The sequence below is a fragment of the Urocampus carinirostris genome, chromosome 17 (assembly GCF_059441175.1).
Source record: "Urocampus carinirostris isolate Australia breed hairy pipefish chromosome 17, RoL_Ucar_1.0, whole genome shotgun sequence".
Classification (NCBI taxonomy): domain Eukaryota; kingdom Metazoa; phylum Chordata; class Actinopteri; order Syngnathiformes; family Syngnathidae; genus Urocampus; species Urocampus carinirostris.
Genome location: NC_142365.1, coordinates 31,641,363 through 31,659,790, shown reverse-complemented (window position 1 = coordinate 31,659,790; position 18,428 = coordinate 31,641,363). Strand labels below are relative to the sequence as shown.

Sequence of the window (18,428 nt, the reverse complement as noted above, 5' to 3'; positions counted from 1 at the left end):
GTCTATATGGTAATGCGTAACTAAATAGTTACTTTCCTTATCACTAGTAAAGTCTTGATTTGTTTCTTGAATAAGAGCCCCCTGTTTGGGTTTGATCACATCCCCTGTTTTAAGTTTCCTTGTATCCTGCATCGAGGTCCCACAGACATCTGACATACTCAGAAATTTATGACAGGCCGCACCCGCATGTTTCACACGTCTACTATAAATAGACATCTGTCAATCTCAAGGAATAGAAATAATCCCAAAACAATTGCTTTGGAATGTCTTTTATTAGGACATTAACAAAAATAGGAAGAGAGCACAACAGTTCATAACAAAGACTTTGAGGACAGTGACAGTTGATTGACTAATAACACCCAAAAATTGACAATATATGAAAACAGAAAGCTGCTCTGAGACGTGCACAGTAAAATCAGTTGAGATGCACTGTTCAGTGATTTCAGCTTTGTGTTTAAAAATAAAAAGCAAGTGCATTTTGGATGTGTTCAAGTCAAGCGGCGTCGGTATGACATCAAGTGTATGTGATATAGTTCTCGGGTATAAGTCCAGTCCTGCCCTGGTAGGTCGCCTGGAGCCAGCCCGGTTCCACCGAAGGGTGCACTGACAAGATTTTTTAAAGAGTAGAAAAAAAGAAGTTTGTAAATAAATAATAGACGTCTTTGGCAAAGAGGTGACTGGCAGAGTATGGGCAATACGTTACAAAGGAACGCATTACAAGACTAAGGGTTTATACGCCTTTTTCATGGCCAAATTCAAGCACTTTTCAAGCACTTTTAAGGCCATTTTTTCCAGTACGTTCAAAGAAATAAATCCAGCGCCGATCAAAAGAACGTTATTTTGTTGACTTTAATGACTAAAGTCGCTATCTTGCTGCTAGCACATAATTTGTGTTTTTTTGTGTTAATGGCTGCTATAAACTGACACGAATCCTGTTGTTCTGCCTTAACAATGCACACGCAGCTTGCATACCTGCCAACTTTTGAAAGTGAAAAAGCCTAGTCGCTAGTGTCCAGGTTCGGTCAGGTTAGAAATTCCCCATTTCACTTAACTGACTTCAGCACATATTTAAGCAATAAACGAACTAAAGGCTAAATCCAGGGATCAGAATGGAGATTTTCATTTTCAGCTGAAATAGCCAGGGTCCAGGGGCCGCAGGCCCCGGCCAGGTCCAGGGCGGAGCCCGGTGGGGGGCTCAGGGGTGCAAACCCACCCGAAGCCAACGGCATTTATCTTATTTGCTATGTGAAAATTGCACTAGAATGAATTAAATCCAACAAAACAGAAACCATGTATTTTTTTCAGTTTTAAGATGTTTAAAACAATTGGGGGATTACAATGTTACAACCATCACCATTGTTGTTGTGTTTTGATGATGAAGATGGACCTTGTATTTAGCTACTAATCAACAATATATATGAAAATATATACATTAATAACCATTCATCATTAATTTGAAAATAGAATGCACAAACTGAACATGCTTAAAGAAAATACATGTCAGTCTGTGACAGTCTTCTCCAGCCATGACCACTTAAATTTATTCTTGATTCCTTTATCAATCTCGGAGACAAAAGCCTCGTCTTCTTAGTATTTTTATATTTACTTTTTCAAACACTCATTTCACCGTTTGAAAAGACCGGAAGGAGCGCCATGTTTGAGAAAGCCAATGCTCTGAACAAAAGCTCCGCTGATTGGTTATCAGCGAACCTATCGACCAATGGTAGGAGTCGATCTATTTGTTGTGTGTTATAGATCTAATGCGCTGCGCTTCTTTTTGCCGATTTTTCTCGCGATCTCTAACTGCTAACTTGGGGTGATGAAACAGTCACGTATCATACCTCACCCCCCCAAAATATTTTCTCATCGAATTTAGACGATTTACGGGAATGACCTTTGGGGTTCAAAACCAGCGGAAATCCGCGGATCCGCGGAAAATTCTGATCCCCATAAATCTCAATATGTAATGCAAACAATTTAACTGGCAGATTTCTAAGTGTCACTGCTCCATTGAATCAGTCTCTTCTCAAACTGAAGCAAGGCACACCAGAGTCAATTTAACATGCGAGGCCAAAAGATTTTCATTCGCTGAAAAGCAGATACTAAGGGACTGAAAAGCCATAAACCTGCGTGGGTTGATTCACTTTAGCAAAATTAATGATATCCAAATGTTCTCCATGTTATATGTTTTTCAACTGTTCTTTCGAATGGGTCACACTGTGGCACTTGTATCCAAATGATGTCATCATCATTTTCCTAGTCATCAGGCTGCCAAGCACTTTGGTCGATAGACTCTCCCGGATATGCAGCCAGACGACTGGCAATGCTGATATAGCCGTTGATGGAAATGGTACTTTGTCTCCATCTTGTGGTGGAATGTTTTTACTTTTTTTTCAAGGAGAAAACCGTAGTTTCTGTGATGGCACCGTATCACCGTAGTGGGTTAAAGAAAACCGTACTCATTACGGCAAAACCGGAGTACTTGGCAGGTATGAGCTTGGCTATGTCACACTTGCTTGCAAACATGGATAGGGCTTTATAGATGTTGGGTAATAATGGAGTTGAATACATATTTGACATTAAATCTGTTCAATGTATAAAAAGCTAAAATTGTTTTGTATTTTAAGTTTTTTTGAATATCTGTGAATATTTTAATTTAAATTTCATGTGTTTTTCAGGGATCCCCTGCAAAACAACTGAAATTACTAAATAATTTGGTGCATAATGTTTTATTATTGATAATATATCATTAAAAAAACAAAAAATCTGAGGAGCAGTTTGGAAGCCTAAAGAGCTGGCTTTTCTCAGTGAGCGGAGCCAAAAAAGCAGGTTTCCTAAATAGAGCTGTCCTCTTGGGTGCGACCAGTGGGGGGCAGTAAAGCTTCAAATGACAACGCTATAATGACAAGCCACCAGAACAGGCGTATTGCAATCATTTTCACCCACTTTTTCCAAGATTTTCTTTATTTGGTCTATAGTCAGACTACTAAGAAACATGGCAATGGCAACAATTTCAAGCATTTTCAAGCACTACACCCCAAAAATTAAATCATTTTCCTGACCTTGAAAACAACAATAAAATTCAAGGATTTCAAGAATGTGTACAAACCCTGTAGAATGCAATTACTTATCTCTGTAACGAGTTGTGAATGAAATCCTGTAACTCAACTGTCGCTACAACATGATCCGTTACTTTGCTACTTATTAAAGGACATCATCAATTACAACATGCCGTATTTTCCAGGCAGTATGGAAGGTATTTAAGTTCTTTAGTTGACATTGTTATACAGCAATTGTATTTTGGTGACATTGCTGCTTTTTTTAACGTTTGACTATTGGCTTTTCTTTTCAAAAAGTTTTAATAAAAATATTTCTTTTTATTCTTTTATACAGTTGAAGTTTAAGTAGTAATTTAATTTGTATCAAGCAGTGCCTAAATTATTTGTGCTGTATTTATCGTAATTATAAACTACCTCAAGGAGAAGGGGGGTTTCATTATTTAATGATCATGACATATGCAGGCAAAAAAAAAAATTCTCACCGTTTGAAAACAGCGCCCCATGTGGGAAGCTGAGCTCGTGGCTGTGTTCAGCCACGCAGGAGTACAGTGCTTTTGCTTCCCTGCCAAAAAAATTAAATATTTAAAAATTGTTGTTTGTAAAAAAAACAAAAAAAAAAAACAATTTGAAAACTTCAACTAAATAATGAACCTACAAACCTTCCAGAAGCACAAATATCCAAAGCTGAGGAGAACACAGAACTTTCACGTAATTGTTTTTGTCCTTGGACAGATTGGCTGGAATACACAAAAACGTGAGATGTGTTCCCGTCGTTACAATACTAATGCCATATATTGATGGTAGATTATAATACTGTAAATTCCAGACTACAAAGTTGTATCCCAAGCTGCTGCTGCACAAAATTGTATCCCAGGCCATACAAAAAGCAATATGTGAGGCTACCAACGAGCACCAGGTAAAATGTGACACTACAGATGTGTCTCTGTTCTTTCTGAACTGCTCTAATTGTTTTCCTTGGCTGCACTTAAGTGTTATCCTTCATTCCATTCAGTCCGAAACAGCAAAAGGACACTTTCATTTGTGAATACTTAAATGCTCAAAATGTAGTCTCTATATAACTATATATCTATATAAAAAGCTGCTGGTTCATTCCAGTTATTCAGTGCCATTTGAGTCCCAGTGACATAAAATGGCATATTTTGTGTAAAAATGGCTTTACATTTATTTTTTAAAGATGTTCTTGTATGTTTAACTTCCCTTCAACATAGGGTACGTATGCGTATGCATACGTATATGTATGCGGGATAAATTCATTTAAAAAAATAACTTTGTTTATAGTACAAGAACAGTAAAATGCATAAGTCCCCAGTCATGTTTGATTGACTTCTATTACAAATCTAAGTGAGAAAAATCAAATAAAAATAATATTTTTTCATCATTTATGTATTGCCTTAATGATATTATTCCTCGCCTAATGTAAATTTCAGTTATTAGTGAATTTTTCATGTTTAAAATCTGATAAGAGTTTTCAGTAACATGAATCTCTGATGTAGCAATTATTTTGGAGAAAAAAAACATTCAAAGAGGAGTAAGTGCCACCTTTTTATCAACCCTTTCAATGTTTTATTATGGTTTACGGGAAAAGCATAACATGTCCACCCCCTTACACTTATTTATACTAGTGAGAACGAATATTTTTATGTGTAATTTTGATAAAATGGTTGATAACTCGAGTTTCCTCCCACATTCTAAAAACATGCATTTCAGGTTAATTGGCTGATCCAAATTGTCCATAAGTGTGAACAAGCGAGTGAATTGTCTGTCCCTGTGTAGCCTGCGACTAACTGGCAACCAGTTCAGGGTGTCCCCTGCCTGCTGCCCGGAGATAGCTGGGATGGGCTCCAGCACCCCCACGACCCTACTGAGGATAAGCGGTGCAGATAATGGATGGATGGATGGAAGGTTAATAAACATGTTAAAAATATTTCACAGTAATCATGCTGTACTCACTTCTTTAGCACCACATTAGCGACAGGGTCAGTGTGAGATTTAAATATTAAGTTTTTGGTGTATTGGTATTTATTATCAAACTATCATGTTTTCATTTGCTGTATTGGACTCTAAGACAGGGGTGTCAAAGTCAAATGGACGGAGGGCCAAATAAAACATTTGGCTACAAGCCGAGGGCCGGACTGTCCAATCTTTACTGAAATCAAGATTTAACCTACTGAAAACACAACAAATATATTACAATATGATTGGATAAATAAAGCAATATTTTCTTATGACTCTGTCAGTCATTTTTAATTTCAGCAGGCACAAAATACAAATGTCCTTTATATAAAAAACTCATAACATATCTCATAACAACAACTCATAACCATTTTCTATCATTCAATCATCTGAAATTATTAAAAAAAAATATTGCCTCGAAATACAATAAAATAAAGTGCAAAAATCTCTTGTTACTTAAAACCAATAGCAATCAACACACTGGACCTCATCTGTCCTGCTCAAATGTACATTGACTTTCCTTTCTGTGCTTTCTCTGGGTTAGTGTGAAAAAAAGGAATTACTGATTAACAAATAGTAACAATCAAAAGTCATTTTCTCTGCTAAATAGGAGACAATTTTATCAAAAGACTGTTGTCCACATCAAGATCTATTTTCCACGAAAAGCCGAAAAACAAGAAACACTCCCAGGACAGAGTCGGCAAACAAAAACAACATAGTCAACATAGACAATAAAGCTTTAAAATTCCCGAGGGGAACAACAAAAAACAAGACCTTCTTTATGTGCATATTTAACTTTTAAACTTGAACGGAGTAAAAACTTCAAATGTGTAATTGCACAGGAAACATTACTGTATTATTACTGTATTTACATACATTTATATACAGTACTGTATTACTACAACTCTACATTACTTGTTTGAGGCGTGTGTTTTGTTTCATGATGCCGTCTAATATTATACTCTTTCATCACCGCCACACTTTCTCCACATAGCAGACACACAGGTTTTCCAGCTACCTCCGTGAACATGTACTCCAACTCCCACCTTGTTTGAAAGCCCCGGTTTTCAGTGTCCACCTTCCGTTTAGCCATTGTTGATGGGTATCTGTGGGCTAATTTTTGCTGTTATGCTAATGACTGCTGCTGATCGACTGCTGAATAAATCAAACCGCCTCCCGCTTTGCTCCCGCTTGGCGCGTCCCCGTTGCATTGTGGGAAATGTAGTATTCATGCGTACTGCGGGCTGCTGGCTTGCAGCGGCATGCGGGCCGGATCTAATAATATATTGATATCGTCACGCGGGCCAGGTAAAACCCTCTCGCGGGCCTAATGTGGCCCGCGGGCCTTCACTCTGACATATGTGCTCTAAGAGAAGACAAGCTTATCTTAATGAAGAGAGTGTGTGAGAGAGAGAGAGAGAGAGAGAGAGAGATAGAGAGAGAGAGAGAAAGAGAGGGGCGGGGAATGGACAGAGAGGATGGAAGAATAAGGAAAGTGGCAGATCTCAGTGAAAGAGAGCACTAAGAAAGAATTGGACATTTGGCCTATGTGTGAAGTAATTCGTCAAGAAAATATTCAAGAAGCATATCCTGAGCTGGACCAACACAATTCTCTTACTAGTTTGAAAGTCCCTCTTTCAGATGAAATGTTGAAAACATTGACTATTAGACATTTTTTTGAGTTAAGGTTGCCACGCTGAAATTGCACATAAGAGGAAAAATGACCCTGCTACTTTTTATTCACTTTAAATACCTACATACAATATGATGTAGCTTTTTTTTGGGTCGCTCGTTAGCTGAAGGTGTCCATAGCTGTCAATCTTAATCAACTAGCGCAGCAGTCAATATTCCTACAATATTTACATTGTCATTAACATATATGCAGGAGTCTGACAAAAACATGTTTAAAACAAAACTCAATGTACTCTACTGACAAAAATTCAGAAGCCCGTAAAATCACAACAGCCTGTACACTTGCCGTGCCATGCAACTGATCGTAAGTTCTCCCATCGTTTCGCTCATGACAAACTGAATTCAAAGCCTTTATTGTCATTATACACGTATAACGAAATTTGAGCTCCACCACAAGTGCACGCATAAATAGGAATAAATAAATATGTGCAAAAAAAATTAGAATAAAATAAGGTAAGAATAAAATAAGATAAGGTAAAAGTGATAAAGAGGAGGTCAAGTATTGCTTTTACTACAAAGAATAATACATGCTGACTCAAGTTAGTGCTGACAGTGCTGACCCATAACAGCCTAATATGACACAAAAGTTTTTGGCCTAATAGGAAAATTATACCTGATAATTACATGCTCAACCAATTAATTACATGCTCAACCACACTCAATTATTCAATCAGGTGACACTACCTGTTAAAAAGATTCCAAGCAATTATGTATAATGATTTTCTTTATGTAGCAGTAGCGATACTTGTCTCTTCTCTATCACTTTGTCATGTGTGCAAAGGGATGGTAGAGCTTAAGGTAATTTGCGTAGCAGACCATGCGTGATCGTACAGGCTTCTGAAATGCAGTCAGTACAGTACATTGAGTTTTGGTTTGAGAATATTTTTGTTGCACTCTGTCACTAGGTGTCGGACGGACCCAAATGGAGGACACAAGGGGGACAGAATATAGGAGATGAGATCAAACCCCACTAGGGGGAGGTTTATTTAAGAGCAACCAAAAAAAACTTTACTGGTGAGAAGTGGGTGTGGGATCGGAACTGCTGTGGAGATCTTGAAGGGGGCTTGTGAGGAAAACTAGAAAAGGGTTCTTGGGGTAAAGAAACATCTTGAAGGGGAGCTTTGGGAGTACCTTTGAGAAAGACAGCTTGAGTGGACGAACATGGGGCGAAACGGGAAGTAGGTGGTTTGGAGTGTCAGGTCTTGCAGTGGGTGAACTTGGAACGAGGTAGGAATTGGAAAAAGGTTGTGGGAGAAAAAGCTTGCTGTCTTGGTTGGTCTTCTAAAATCAAAAGGAATTAGCAACGTCAGGTGAGAGCCCGGGGTGTAATAGTAGAGGTGGCTAATCCTCTACTTGAAAACACATGGGGAGAGGAAAAGTGAGAGGGGCTGAAGTATTGGTAACATCTTTTGGAGAAAAGAGGGACTGCAGCCCCCAAACCATGACATACCCCTGCGTATATCCATCCATCCCGTCATTATCTGCACTGCTCCTCCTCACCGTCACGGGGTGCTGGAGCCCATCCCAGCCACCTTAGGCAGTGGTCAGGGACACCCTCAACTGGTTGCCGGCCAGTAGCGGGGCACGGAGAGACAACCATTCTTACGCTCAATTCTTAAAATGTGTGAGGAAACCGGAGTACCCAGAGGAAACCCAACCGGCATGAGGAGAACATGCAAACTCCACACAGGAATGCTGGTAGCTGGATTTGAACACAACCTGTTAATGCCAATTTAATGAATATTGAGAGCTGCACTAGTTGGTTAAGATTGACAGCTGCAGATATAGTCTGCAAACAAGTGTCTTAATTGCGGCACAATTCTTACTTAAATTTGCTCTTGCGGCTTTTAATCAGGTGCTCTCTGTAGTCTGGAATTTACAGTAATTGGGTACACCTACATTGATCCTGGCCTCTGGTAGCCGTTGGTGGACAGAGTTAGTGCAGTCAAGGTGTCCAAGCCTCGTGGTACACGTGCCATTTTTCGTGTTAGCGTAGTCTCTCTAGGGTCAAGTGAGGCCAAACTCTGCACAGAGCCGTGGCAGCTTCGGTAGTCTGAAATAGGAAACATGACAAGACTTTGAGTACTTATCACCCGTGAGCAAAGCGGTGATGATGTTTTCATTTGGGACCTAAGTATGTCTGTTTGTTTGAAAGAGGGAAGGTGTTTAGATATAACAACCTTCTTCTGAAGTAGCAGTACGCTTACTTGAGTAAAATGTTTGGGTATTCTACCCAACTTTGGGTGCACCCAAGCTTAAAGCTATTTTTAGATTTAAAAAAAAAATGCTTATACACAAATAAATATATCACAGTGTAAGATGTTGCACACCTTCTGTAATATGCAGGGAAGTGAGAGATGACGAAGTGGACAGCGGGTAAGGGAACAATGAAGAGGAGGAGGACGAAGATGAAGATGGTGTCCTGTAGGCCTCAGTCCGGTGGTGAGGCATTGAAGTCTCATTGGTCTTGTCTCGTAAGCTTCTCAGGGATGAGACGGGCGTGGTCCTTGGGACAGGATGGGCATCTCCTGCCGGGGATCCTGAAGAGGAGAGCTGCACGGTGGACGAAGAGGAAAGTGATTTGGACTGCTTGGCGGAGGACAGGGAGACGGTGGATTCTGTGTGCTCAGTCGTGGAGCGCAAGGACACAACGGAGGATGCGGCCGACAAGGACGCGTGTTCATCCAATGTGGTCCATTTTCCATCACATCCGTTTGAGGAGAAAGAAGGAGGCGAAAGGACTTGAGTGGAGGGGACCATCTCGGCTGGAGCTGAGGATGATGTTTGAGATGTGCCATTCTTCTCAGAGGAGTGTGATGACAGCGACTCCTGACTGCCCATGGGAGTAGCACCAGGACTGCTGCTGCTGAAGGTATCACCTGTTTACGTAAAATCAAATGTTTATGGCAATCATATACACACAGCACATATTACTTTCAATGTTTGTAGGCCATTTTTAAGCACTTTCAAGTCCAATTTAATATTTTCCAGGACCTTCAAGGGAAAAATCCGGCACCGATCAAAATAATGTTTTTTTTCGTTAGCTTTGATGACTAATATAAAGTCGCTATCTTGCTGCTAGCAGATACTTTGTGCTATTTTGCGCTGTTCCTATTTATGGATATAATTTAGTGTCAATCGGCTATAAACTGAAATGAATTCTGCCATTCTGCTCCAACAATGCACGGGGCAGCTTCAATACGTCACACTTGCTTACAGACACGGAAAGGTCTCTATAGGTGTTGGGTAATAATGGAGTTTAATACGGAAGACAAAAAAAAAAAAAAAAAAAAAAAAAAAAGAGAAGAAACAAAGTATTTTATTTTAAAAAGCAGAAAAAAATTATCCAAATTTGGACTAATGATATTGATTGCTCCGAAGCAGAGTGTGCATTCAATCTCAGAGACTGCTCATCTTTAGCTTTTTGTTGTGCTTATTGTTGACAAAATTCCGACTAGCAGGTTTAATATATTATATATTTTATTTTTCAGAGGTTCTGTGTCTAAATTGGTTAAAATAAAATTGTAAATAGTCATTTTTTGCATCTATAATTTATTTATAGCACTAAAGATTAATATTAATAATTTAAATGTAATAGTTTTGCATTTTTAATGATTTTGTGTTGTTGTTCAACTTTAAACCTGTTCAGTGTATAAAAATCTAAAATTGTTCAGTATTTTACATTTTTTTGTAGATCTGTGAATATTTTAATTCATATTTCATGTGTTTTTCAGAGATCTGCTGCAAAACATAAAATTCCATCCATCCATTATGTGCACCGCTTATCCTTAGCAGGGTTGCGTGGCTGCTGGACCCCCTACCAGCTTTCTGTGGGCAGTTGGCAGGGGACACCTTGAACTGGTTGCCAGCCAGTCGCAGGGCACACAGAGACTGACAATTTACTCGCTCATTCACACCTAGGGACAATTTGGACCAGCCAATTAACCTGACATGCATGTTTTGGGAATTTTGTGAGGAACCCAGTGCACCAGGAGGAGCCCCACGCAAGCACAGGGAGAAGATGCAAATTCCGCACAGGAATGCTGGTAGCGTGATTTGAACCCATGACCTCAGAACTGCGCCGCGGACGTGCTAACGAATGGAATTCCTTTTTAAAAATAATTTGGTGCAAAATGTTTTATTATTATTCATAAAATATCACTCAAAAAAAAAAAATCCTGAGAAGCCGTTTGGAAGCTGGGCCGAAAGAGCCAGAATTCCCATGACTAGTCTGATAAACCCATCTTTTGGATGTGACAGTAGGGGGCAGAAACACTTCACCTGATAACTCAATAATGAGGAATGAGCCACCATCATCATCATTTTTACACACTTTTTGAAAATTTTCTCTATTTAAAAGCGCGGACTATCAAGTCAGACTGCCAAGAAAAACGCCAATGGCAAAAATTTCAAACAATTTCAAGCACTTCACACCAAAGGTTAAAGCATTTACCCGACCTTGAAAACCCAACATTAATATTCAAGTGTTTTCAAGGATTTAAGCACCCATACGAACCCTGTACTTGGTTGCCTTTCTATCAGTTGCACTGGTTGCTGTATTCCCCCCCCCCTCTCTTTGTCTGTCTTTCACTCTGTTCCTCTGTTTGTGTGTTTGTCTCTCCTCTCTCTGTCTCTCTCTCTCTGTCTGTATCTCTCTCTGTATGTATGTCTGTCTGTCTCCCTCTCTCTGTCTGTCTTTCTCTCCCTCTTTTTTTCTTTTCTTTCTCATCTCTCTTTGTTCTCTATCTCTGTCTTCCTTTATCTATTCCATTATTACCTTATCTTGTTCTCCCTTTCTCACTCTCTTTTTCTCACTTTCTCATTCTTTCTTTTACTTGTTTTCCCTTTTCTCCTTCTCACCCCTTTTCATATTTCTCTCTCTCCCTGTTTTCTCACTTTGGCTCTCTCTCAGTCTTTCTGACTCACTCACTCTTTTTCTTTCTCTTTGTCTATTTCTCTCATCCGTTTTCTCTTTTTTGCTTCTCTCTTTGTCTCATTGTTTTGTTCTCTCTTCAGTAGTTTTTTTGTAGTTTCTTTTCTCTTCCTCTCTCCTTTTTCGAAATTTATCTTTTGTGCTCTCCCCATTTCTATCTTTGTTTTCTTCTCTCTCTGTCTCTCTCTCATTTGTTGTGTCTTTCTCTTAATCTCCCCCTTTTTCTCCATTTCTCTCTTTCTCTTTAATCTACTAGTCTGGCCCCCGAGAGATAATTTATCTAGTATGTGGCCCCCAGACAAAATGACTAACAGCCCAGGTGTATTGTGTAGTGCAAGGGTGTCAAACAAACTTTCACCAAGGGCCACAAAAGGGTCTGATATAACTTGTAAATCTAGCTAAATAACCATGAAAAATAACTTTACTTTTTGTAATGTACTAACACATAGAGGTACACTAAATAGAACAAAATTTACAAAATCTTCATGGACATTTGTAGGATAATTTATTTCTCAATTTCACTCATTGGCATTCATATAAAAACCCTGCCGTGTAGTGGCTACTCGCCGTCACCTTGTAAGTAGGGATATGGGGAAAGGCATTCAGGCCATCACCAGATACAAGCCAACAACCGCCCCAGTGGGGGACACTTGCATGGACTTCCTGAATGACCTCAAAAACTTCTTTGGGAAGTTTGAGGCACAAAATGGAACCCCTGCAGTGAAAGCGGTTCCTCATCAGGACAAAAGAGCAATCCTCCTGGACTCAACTGACGTGAGGAAGACCCTGAGAAGGGTCAGCACACGGAATGCTCCAGGCCCTGACAACATTCCAGGGCGGGTCCTTAGGGAGTGCGCCGATCAGCTGGCTTGTGTCCTAACAGACATTTTGAACACCTTGCTAGACCAAGCCACGGTACCATCATGTTTCAAGATTGCTACCATCATCCCAGTGCCAAAGAATCCCGAGATCTCAACACTGAACGACTACCGGCCCGTTGAACTGACTCCTATCACAATGAAGTGCTTTGAGAGACTGGTTAAAGAGCACATCACCTCCAGTCTCCCCTCCTCACTCGACCCCTTTCAGTTTGCCTACCGGACAAACCGCTCCACCAGGATGCCATCTCCTCTGCTCTTCATCTGAGCCTGACACACCTAGAGGAGAAGAACACCCATGTGCGGATGCTGTTCCTGGACTTCAGTTCAGCATTCAACACCATCATCCCACAAAACCAGGTAGACAAACTGAGACTCCTGGGCTTCAACACCCCCCTACGGAACTGGCTGCTGGACTTCCTCACTGAGAGACCCCAGTCAGTGCGGCTTGGTCAGAACATCTGAGATGTCATCACCCTCAGCACGAGCTCCCCCCAAGGCTGTGTCCTGAGCCCCCTGCTGTTCACCCTGATGACACACGACTGCGTCCCTAAGTCAGCCACAAACCACATCGTGAAGTTTGCGGATGACACGACAGTGGTGGGCCTCATCAGGGACGACAACGACCTGGCCTACATAGAGGAGGTGGAGCAGTTGGTGGGCTGGTGCAGGGACAACAGCCTGGTCCTGAATGTTGACAAAACTAAAGAGATCATTATCGACTTCAGGAAAAACCAGCCCAACCATCCCCCACTTCTCGTCAACAACAAGGCTGTGGAGGTTGTCAGCAGCACCAAGTTCCTAGGGGTGCACATCACAGACAAACTCACCTGGGCCGTGAACACTGCATCACTGGTGAAGAGGGCACAGCAGTACCTGTACTTCCCGCGGAGGATGAGGAGAGCTCACATGCCCCCACCCACCCTCATCACATTCTACAGGGGCACCATAGAGAGCATCCTGACTAGCTGTATCTCTGTGTGGTGTGGAGGCTGCAGTGCCTCCAACTGGGGTAGTGTGAGGAGGGTGATGAGGACAGCAGAGAAAATCCTCGGGACTTCTCTCCCCTCCATTCAGGACATTGACCAGAAGCGCTGCCTATCCCGAGCCAAGAACATCATTAAGGACCCCTCTCACCCCCATCATGGACTGTTCACTCTGCTAGCCTCTGGGAAGAGGTACTGCAGTGTGCTGTGCAGGACCACCAGGTTCTGCAACAGCTTTGTCCCCCTGGCCATTAGACTGTTAAATGGTCAATCAAACGCATAGTAAGCCTACACAACTGCTAATCTGTACATCTGTTTTTTTTTTTCCCGTTTTTTTTTTTTGCACTACTGGCAGTTCTCTTATACCTAGCCACTCCTTTGCACATCTGTTCTCCTCTGCACTATCGTACTCCAGTGTTATTGTAATTGTATGGTGACTTGTTTACCTGACTGCCCATTTTGCACATCTGGTTAGCTGCTCCTCTTGCATTCTTTGCACTACTGTAAAACACTATACATAGCTATAATTATTTACTATATTATTAGTACTTCAATACTCCAACTCAATACAACATTTTATTTATATCTGTGCATTCAAGGAAACTGTGCGGGTCAGATGTATCGACATTTCGTTCTGCATACACGTGTACAAGAATGACAATAAAGTATATGTGAATCTGAATCTCTGAGTATTGTTGTCAACGGGAATTGCTGGAAACGTAGTTGTTGGTCAAATCACTCCTTCTTTATTTTTAACCAATTCATTTTTTTAGATCAGTGGTTTTAACTCAGGGGGTACATGGTAGAAAAAACTTTTTCACAGGGCCGGACTAGTAAAATAAAAACTGTGAAAAAAGTGTTATATGGCGACTGGGGGTCTTTTTGAAGGCTCACATTCAAATCATTATTCAGTGATGTATGATTTAATTAAAACAACAATTATTGTGTTTGTTTTTTTTCATCAATAAATTTTTCTCCACTAATATTTAACCTATTGTAAATGTTTATAACTGCATTTGTAAAAACGAAGCAAAAGAAAAAAAGCAGAACAACAATTGAATTCAATTCCACTTCAATTTATCTAACTCGGGAAACTCATGCAAGCTTTAAACTTCTGCCAAGACACCATGGTGAAATTTATAAAGTTTGTGTTTTTTTTCCCTATTGCCTTAAACAGCACATCAGTGACTTTTATTTAAGTAAAACAACTTTAAGTTGGGCTTCATAGATGTTCCCTAGTAAAGTCACCGAATACGGCTCCGGTGGGTGCTTTGAGAGTGGTGCCTGGCTTTGGAAAACTTCAGTGGACATATCTAAAACTGCAGGTCATTGATGCCATGAGCTAATTTTTCTCTTGTGCTTTTCACAGCATTATCTGGCGGGCCACATAAAATTATGTGGCCGGCCACATTTGGCCCATGAGTTTGACACATGTAGTGAAGTGCGAACGAATATGAGTGCTAAAAAGCACAAGGATAATACAAAGGCTCCCCTACTTCCGACCATTCGACTTACGTAAAACGGTAGATACAAACTTTTTTTCAGGATGTCGAAAATATTCCGACATTGCTGTGAGTTAGATTTTGTATTGTGGGCACCTTTTTCAGAGTATAGGACATAACTGTAGTGCTTCTTTCCGCCTCTACCGGCGTGTGGTGCTGTAAGAGTTTACCCAGCATCCACCCGGAAGAAAAAAAAAAAGTTTCCTCTTTCTAGTTCTGTGTAAACATTCTATACTGTCTATGTCTATACTATCTCCAGTGTGCTAAGAACTTTGACATTTTCCTTGTTTAATATCTCATGCATTCATTTAATATGGTTGATGTAATGTGTAAAGAAGAGGCCAGCCATTTCTTTTTAAAATGAAAGCGGAATAAGAAAGCTTGGTGCGGTTAAGAAATGCTCGGAACACTTTTTTTCGGCCACTTTTTCCCACGGAGGAGGACCTCTGGAAGCGCATCTTTCAAAAGTAAGAGAAACTCAACTTTATTTATATTTACAAAGCATATTATTTCATGAAATGTTTTTTTTTTAGGACACAACAATACAGGTTACTTATACAAGCCTTAAACATACTTATACAAACCTTAAACATACAAAAAATAGCACTGAAGCAACTTCCGAACAAATTCGATCGTCCGGAACGTATCCCGTTCGTAAGTAGGGCAGCCTCTGTTCAAACAACGGAGAATCAAGGTGACTAAACCGCACCACTTTTTCTTCCAATTTTTTTGCCCAGCCTTTCACAAGGTTTTTGAAGCCAGCAAGATAGGGTAGTTATGTCAGCTTCCTCTGACGCTCTTGGGCATCCTACTTGAGCGAGGTTGTTGGGCTGTGGTTTGTTGAAAAAGCGCCAATGAGCCACTAGAGGGTGCCAAAAAGCAGTATGACAGCATGCAACTCCAGAGCCCCCTGTTTACGAAAGCACTGTTTATCGATTTTGTTGGTGTTTATTGAGGGTGCCTTGACACAAAACCTAGCTAAATACACTCCCAAAGGCCTAAGGTACTACTGTGTAAGTTTTTAAGAAAATCTGTTTATCCGTTTCAGAACCTATAAGCCACATATGAACACACACATACAAACGCAAATCAGGATTTCTGTAATATAGTCTAGACTAGATAAATGAAAAAATCTTGAACTAGAAGAATTTCAAAAATGCACGATTATATGGTATAGGGTGGATATATTATCCGTATTTTCACGCCCAAAAGGCTCACAAAAAAAGTCTCATATTTCATTCAAAATGTTAGCCGCGCCCTACCGCACAGCGTGCCTTTTTCGGCAGATATGTCAGAGGACAGCTGTGTGGGATTCCCCATGAAAATTTGAATCGTCTGCGTTGCAGCTATAGGTCGAATCATGGACGTTGCCGCTATCGTATATACTGTGTGTAATTAAACCTGCTAGTCAGATTTTTGTCAACAAATTGTTTGTGGTTGTCTTTTTTTTATGGGGTCTAGGGGGGGGGGGGACATTTATAATTATAATACACATTCCCAATATGAAAATGATATATGCTCAAGAATTTGCCAATTGGTCAGAGTTAAACATGTCATTATTATTATTATTCTATTTACTTTATTCATTTTGTTTAATTATTTCCTTTTTTTTTCTGTATTTCTCTAAGCCATGAAAATTGTTAACTTTGTTTCAGAATAAAAAAGTCAAACACGAAAAAGTTGAAACTTTCATGCCAATTTTGTTTGTAAATCTTGCAATGATCATATATTTAGGATTTAAATAATGTAACATGAGTTTTTGAAAAACCATGCCGTTCTGTTTGGACTGTCGTTCGATTGTTTTCAAAAGCTGGCACAATTCCCGAAGGGCCACACGACACGGAATGTGACTCAGATAATGAAGCTTTGGATTCAGCTTTTTTATGTCCGAGACGGAGGATGAAGAGTACGAGGTCTTTGTGTAAAACAGTGAGAACAAATTGTTTGGGCTATTTTTACAATTTTGTTTTAATCTGGTGTTTTACTTTGTGATAAATACTTAATAATGCTCAATTAAACTTTGGTCCCATGCTTTTTTTTTTTGATACGCACACTTGTGGCATTAAAGGCAGATGCGGGAGACACGTGTCTAATAGGCCAGTGCGCCATATGAGCCGACAAAAAAATAATTCGAACAAAGGATAGTCAGCCCTTTAAAACAGTGCACCTAATCGGTGTGAAAATCTGGAAATATAATAATGTGTAATGTTTTGTATTTTCAACGTTGGATGTCTTAAAGTACTCACTGTCATTGTCTGCAAGGCAGAGAGTAGGCGGGTAGAGGCGGGCCTTTCTTTTCCCTGAAGACAGACAAATGGCTTTGCTCCTTCGTGGGGTCGTCCGGGAAGATGGCGCCGGAGGTAACAGTGGTGACAAGTCGGGGGCCTCGCCAAATATCTGACAACCGCAACAACGCAGCACAAAGTATCAACATGAACAGTATGTCACAAAAGTATACCCTTCACATTTCTGCACTGATTTCGTTATGTTTATTTGAACAACACTGAAGTAACATCGCTTTGACACAATAAAAGGTAGTCTCTGTAAAGCTTATATAACGGTGTAAATTTATTTTCACCCTTAAAAAAACTCAAAATAAAGCCATAGCTAAATCCCTGGTAACAAAAAGGGGTACACCCTAAGGTGAAAGTTCCTGAAGTATCAACATTTTGTGTGGCCACCATGATTTTGCGAAACTGCCTTAATCCTCCTCGCTTAATCCTCCTTTGTATTGTGCACCCTTTTCCAAGTACAGGACAGTATTGTAGTTTCTTTCTGCAGCTACCGGTGTGTGGCGCTGTGAGAGCTCACCCAGAATCTACCCCGAAGAAGAAATCCGGTTTCCTCTTCCTGGTTCGTGTGTAAACATACTATATTGTATCAACAGCACGCAAAGAACTTTGATATTTTTATTGTTTAATATCTCGTGCATTCATTCAATATGGTTGGTGTAAAGTGTAAAGAAGAGACAAGCAGTTTAATTTGAAATGAAAGTGGAATAAGAAAGCTTGATGCGGTTGAGAAAATGGTTGGTTCGCTTTTTTTTGGCCACTTTCTACCACGAAGGAGGAATTCTTGAAGCTCATTTTCCAAAAGTAAGTTAAAACTTAACTTTATGTATCTTTATAGAGCATATAATTTTATGAAATGTTTATTATTTAGTAAAACAATACATGTTACTTATACAAGCCTCAAACACACATTCCATACAAAATATAGGACTGAAGCAACTTACGAACAAATTCAACTTACGATTGATCGTCCTGAACGTATCTCATTCGTAAGTAGGGCAGCGTCTGTACATGCTTGAGTTCATGTTTTCCTCAATCAAATCCAACTCCCCAACTGTAGTTGCACTCATGCAGCCGCAAACAATGACATTCCCACCAACATGCTTAACTGTA

The 18,428-nt window shown here is 40.0% G+C and overlaps 1 protein-coding gene across 2 annotated transcripts in view; it reads right to left on the bottom strand.

Annotated features, from left to right (window-relative positions):
* Nucleotides 1-253: 253 nt before the first annotated feature.
* The window catches only part of arhgap42a (Rho GTPase activating protein 42a), a 108,864-nt gene continuing 90,689 nt past the window's right edge, over nucleotides 254-18,428 (bottom strand). For both annotated transcript variants that reach the window (XM_088320536.1, XM_088320537.1), the window contains 6 exons: nucleotides 17,271-17,421; nucleotides 9,056-9,604; nucleotides 8,625-8,778; nucleotides 3,719-3,796; nucleotides 3,542-3,621; nucleotides 254-603 (listed from right to left, as the gene is read on the bottom strand). In XM_088320536.1, coding sequence (XP_088176662.1) covers nucleotides 515-603; nucleotides 3,542-3,621; nucleotides 3,719-3,796; nucleotides 8,625-8,778; nucleotides 9,056-9,604; nucleotides 17,271-17,421 — 1,101 coding nt within the window. In that variant the 3' untranslated portion in view covers nucleotides 254-514. The remainder of the gene's footprint in view (nucleotides 604-3,541; nucleotides 3,622-3,718; nucleotides 3,797-8,624; nucleotides 8,779-9,055; nucleotides 9,605-17,270; nucleotides 17,422-18,428) is intronic.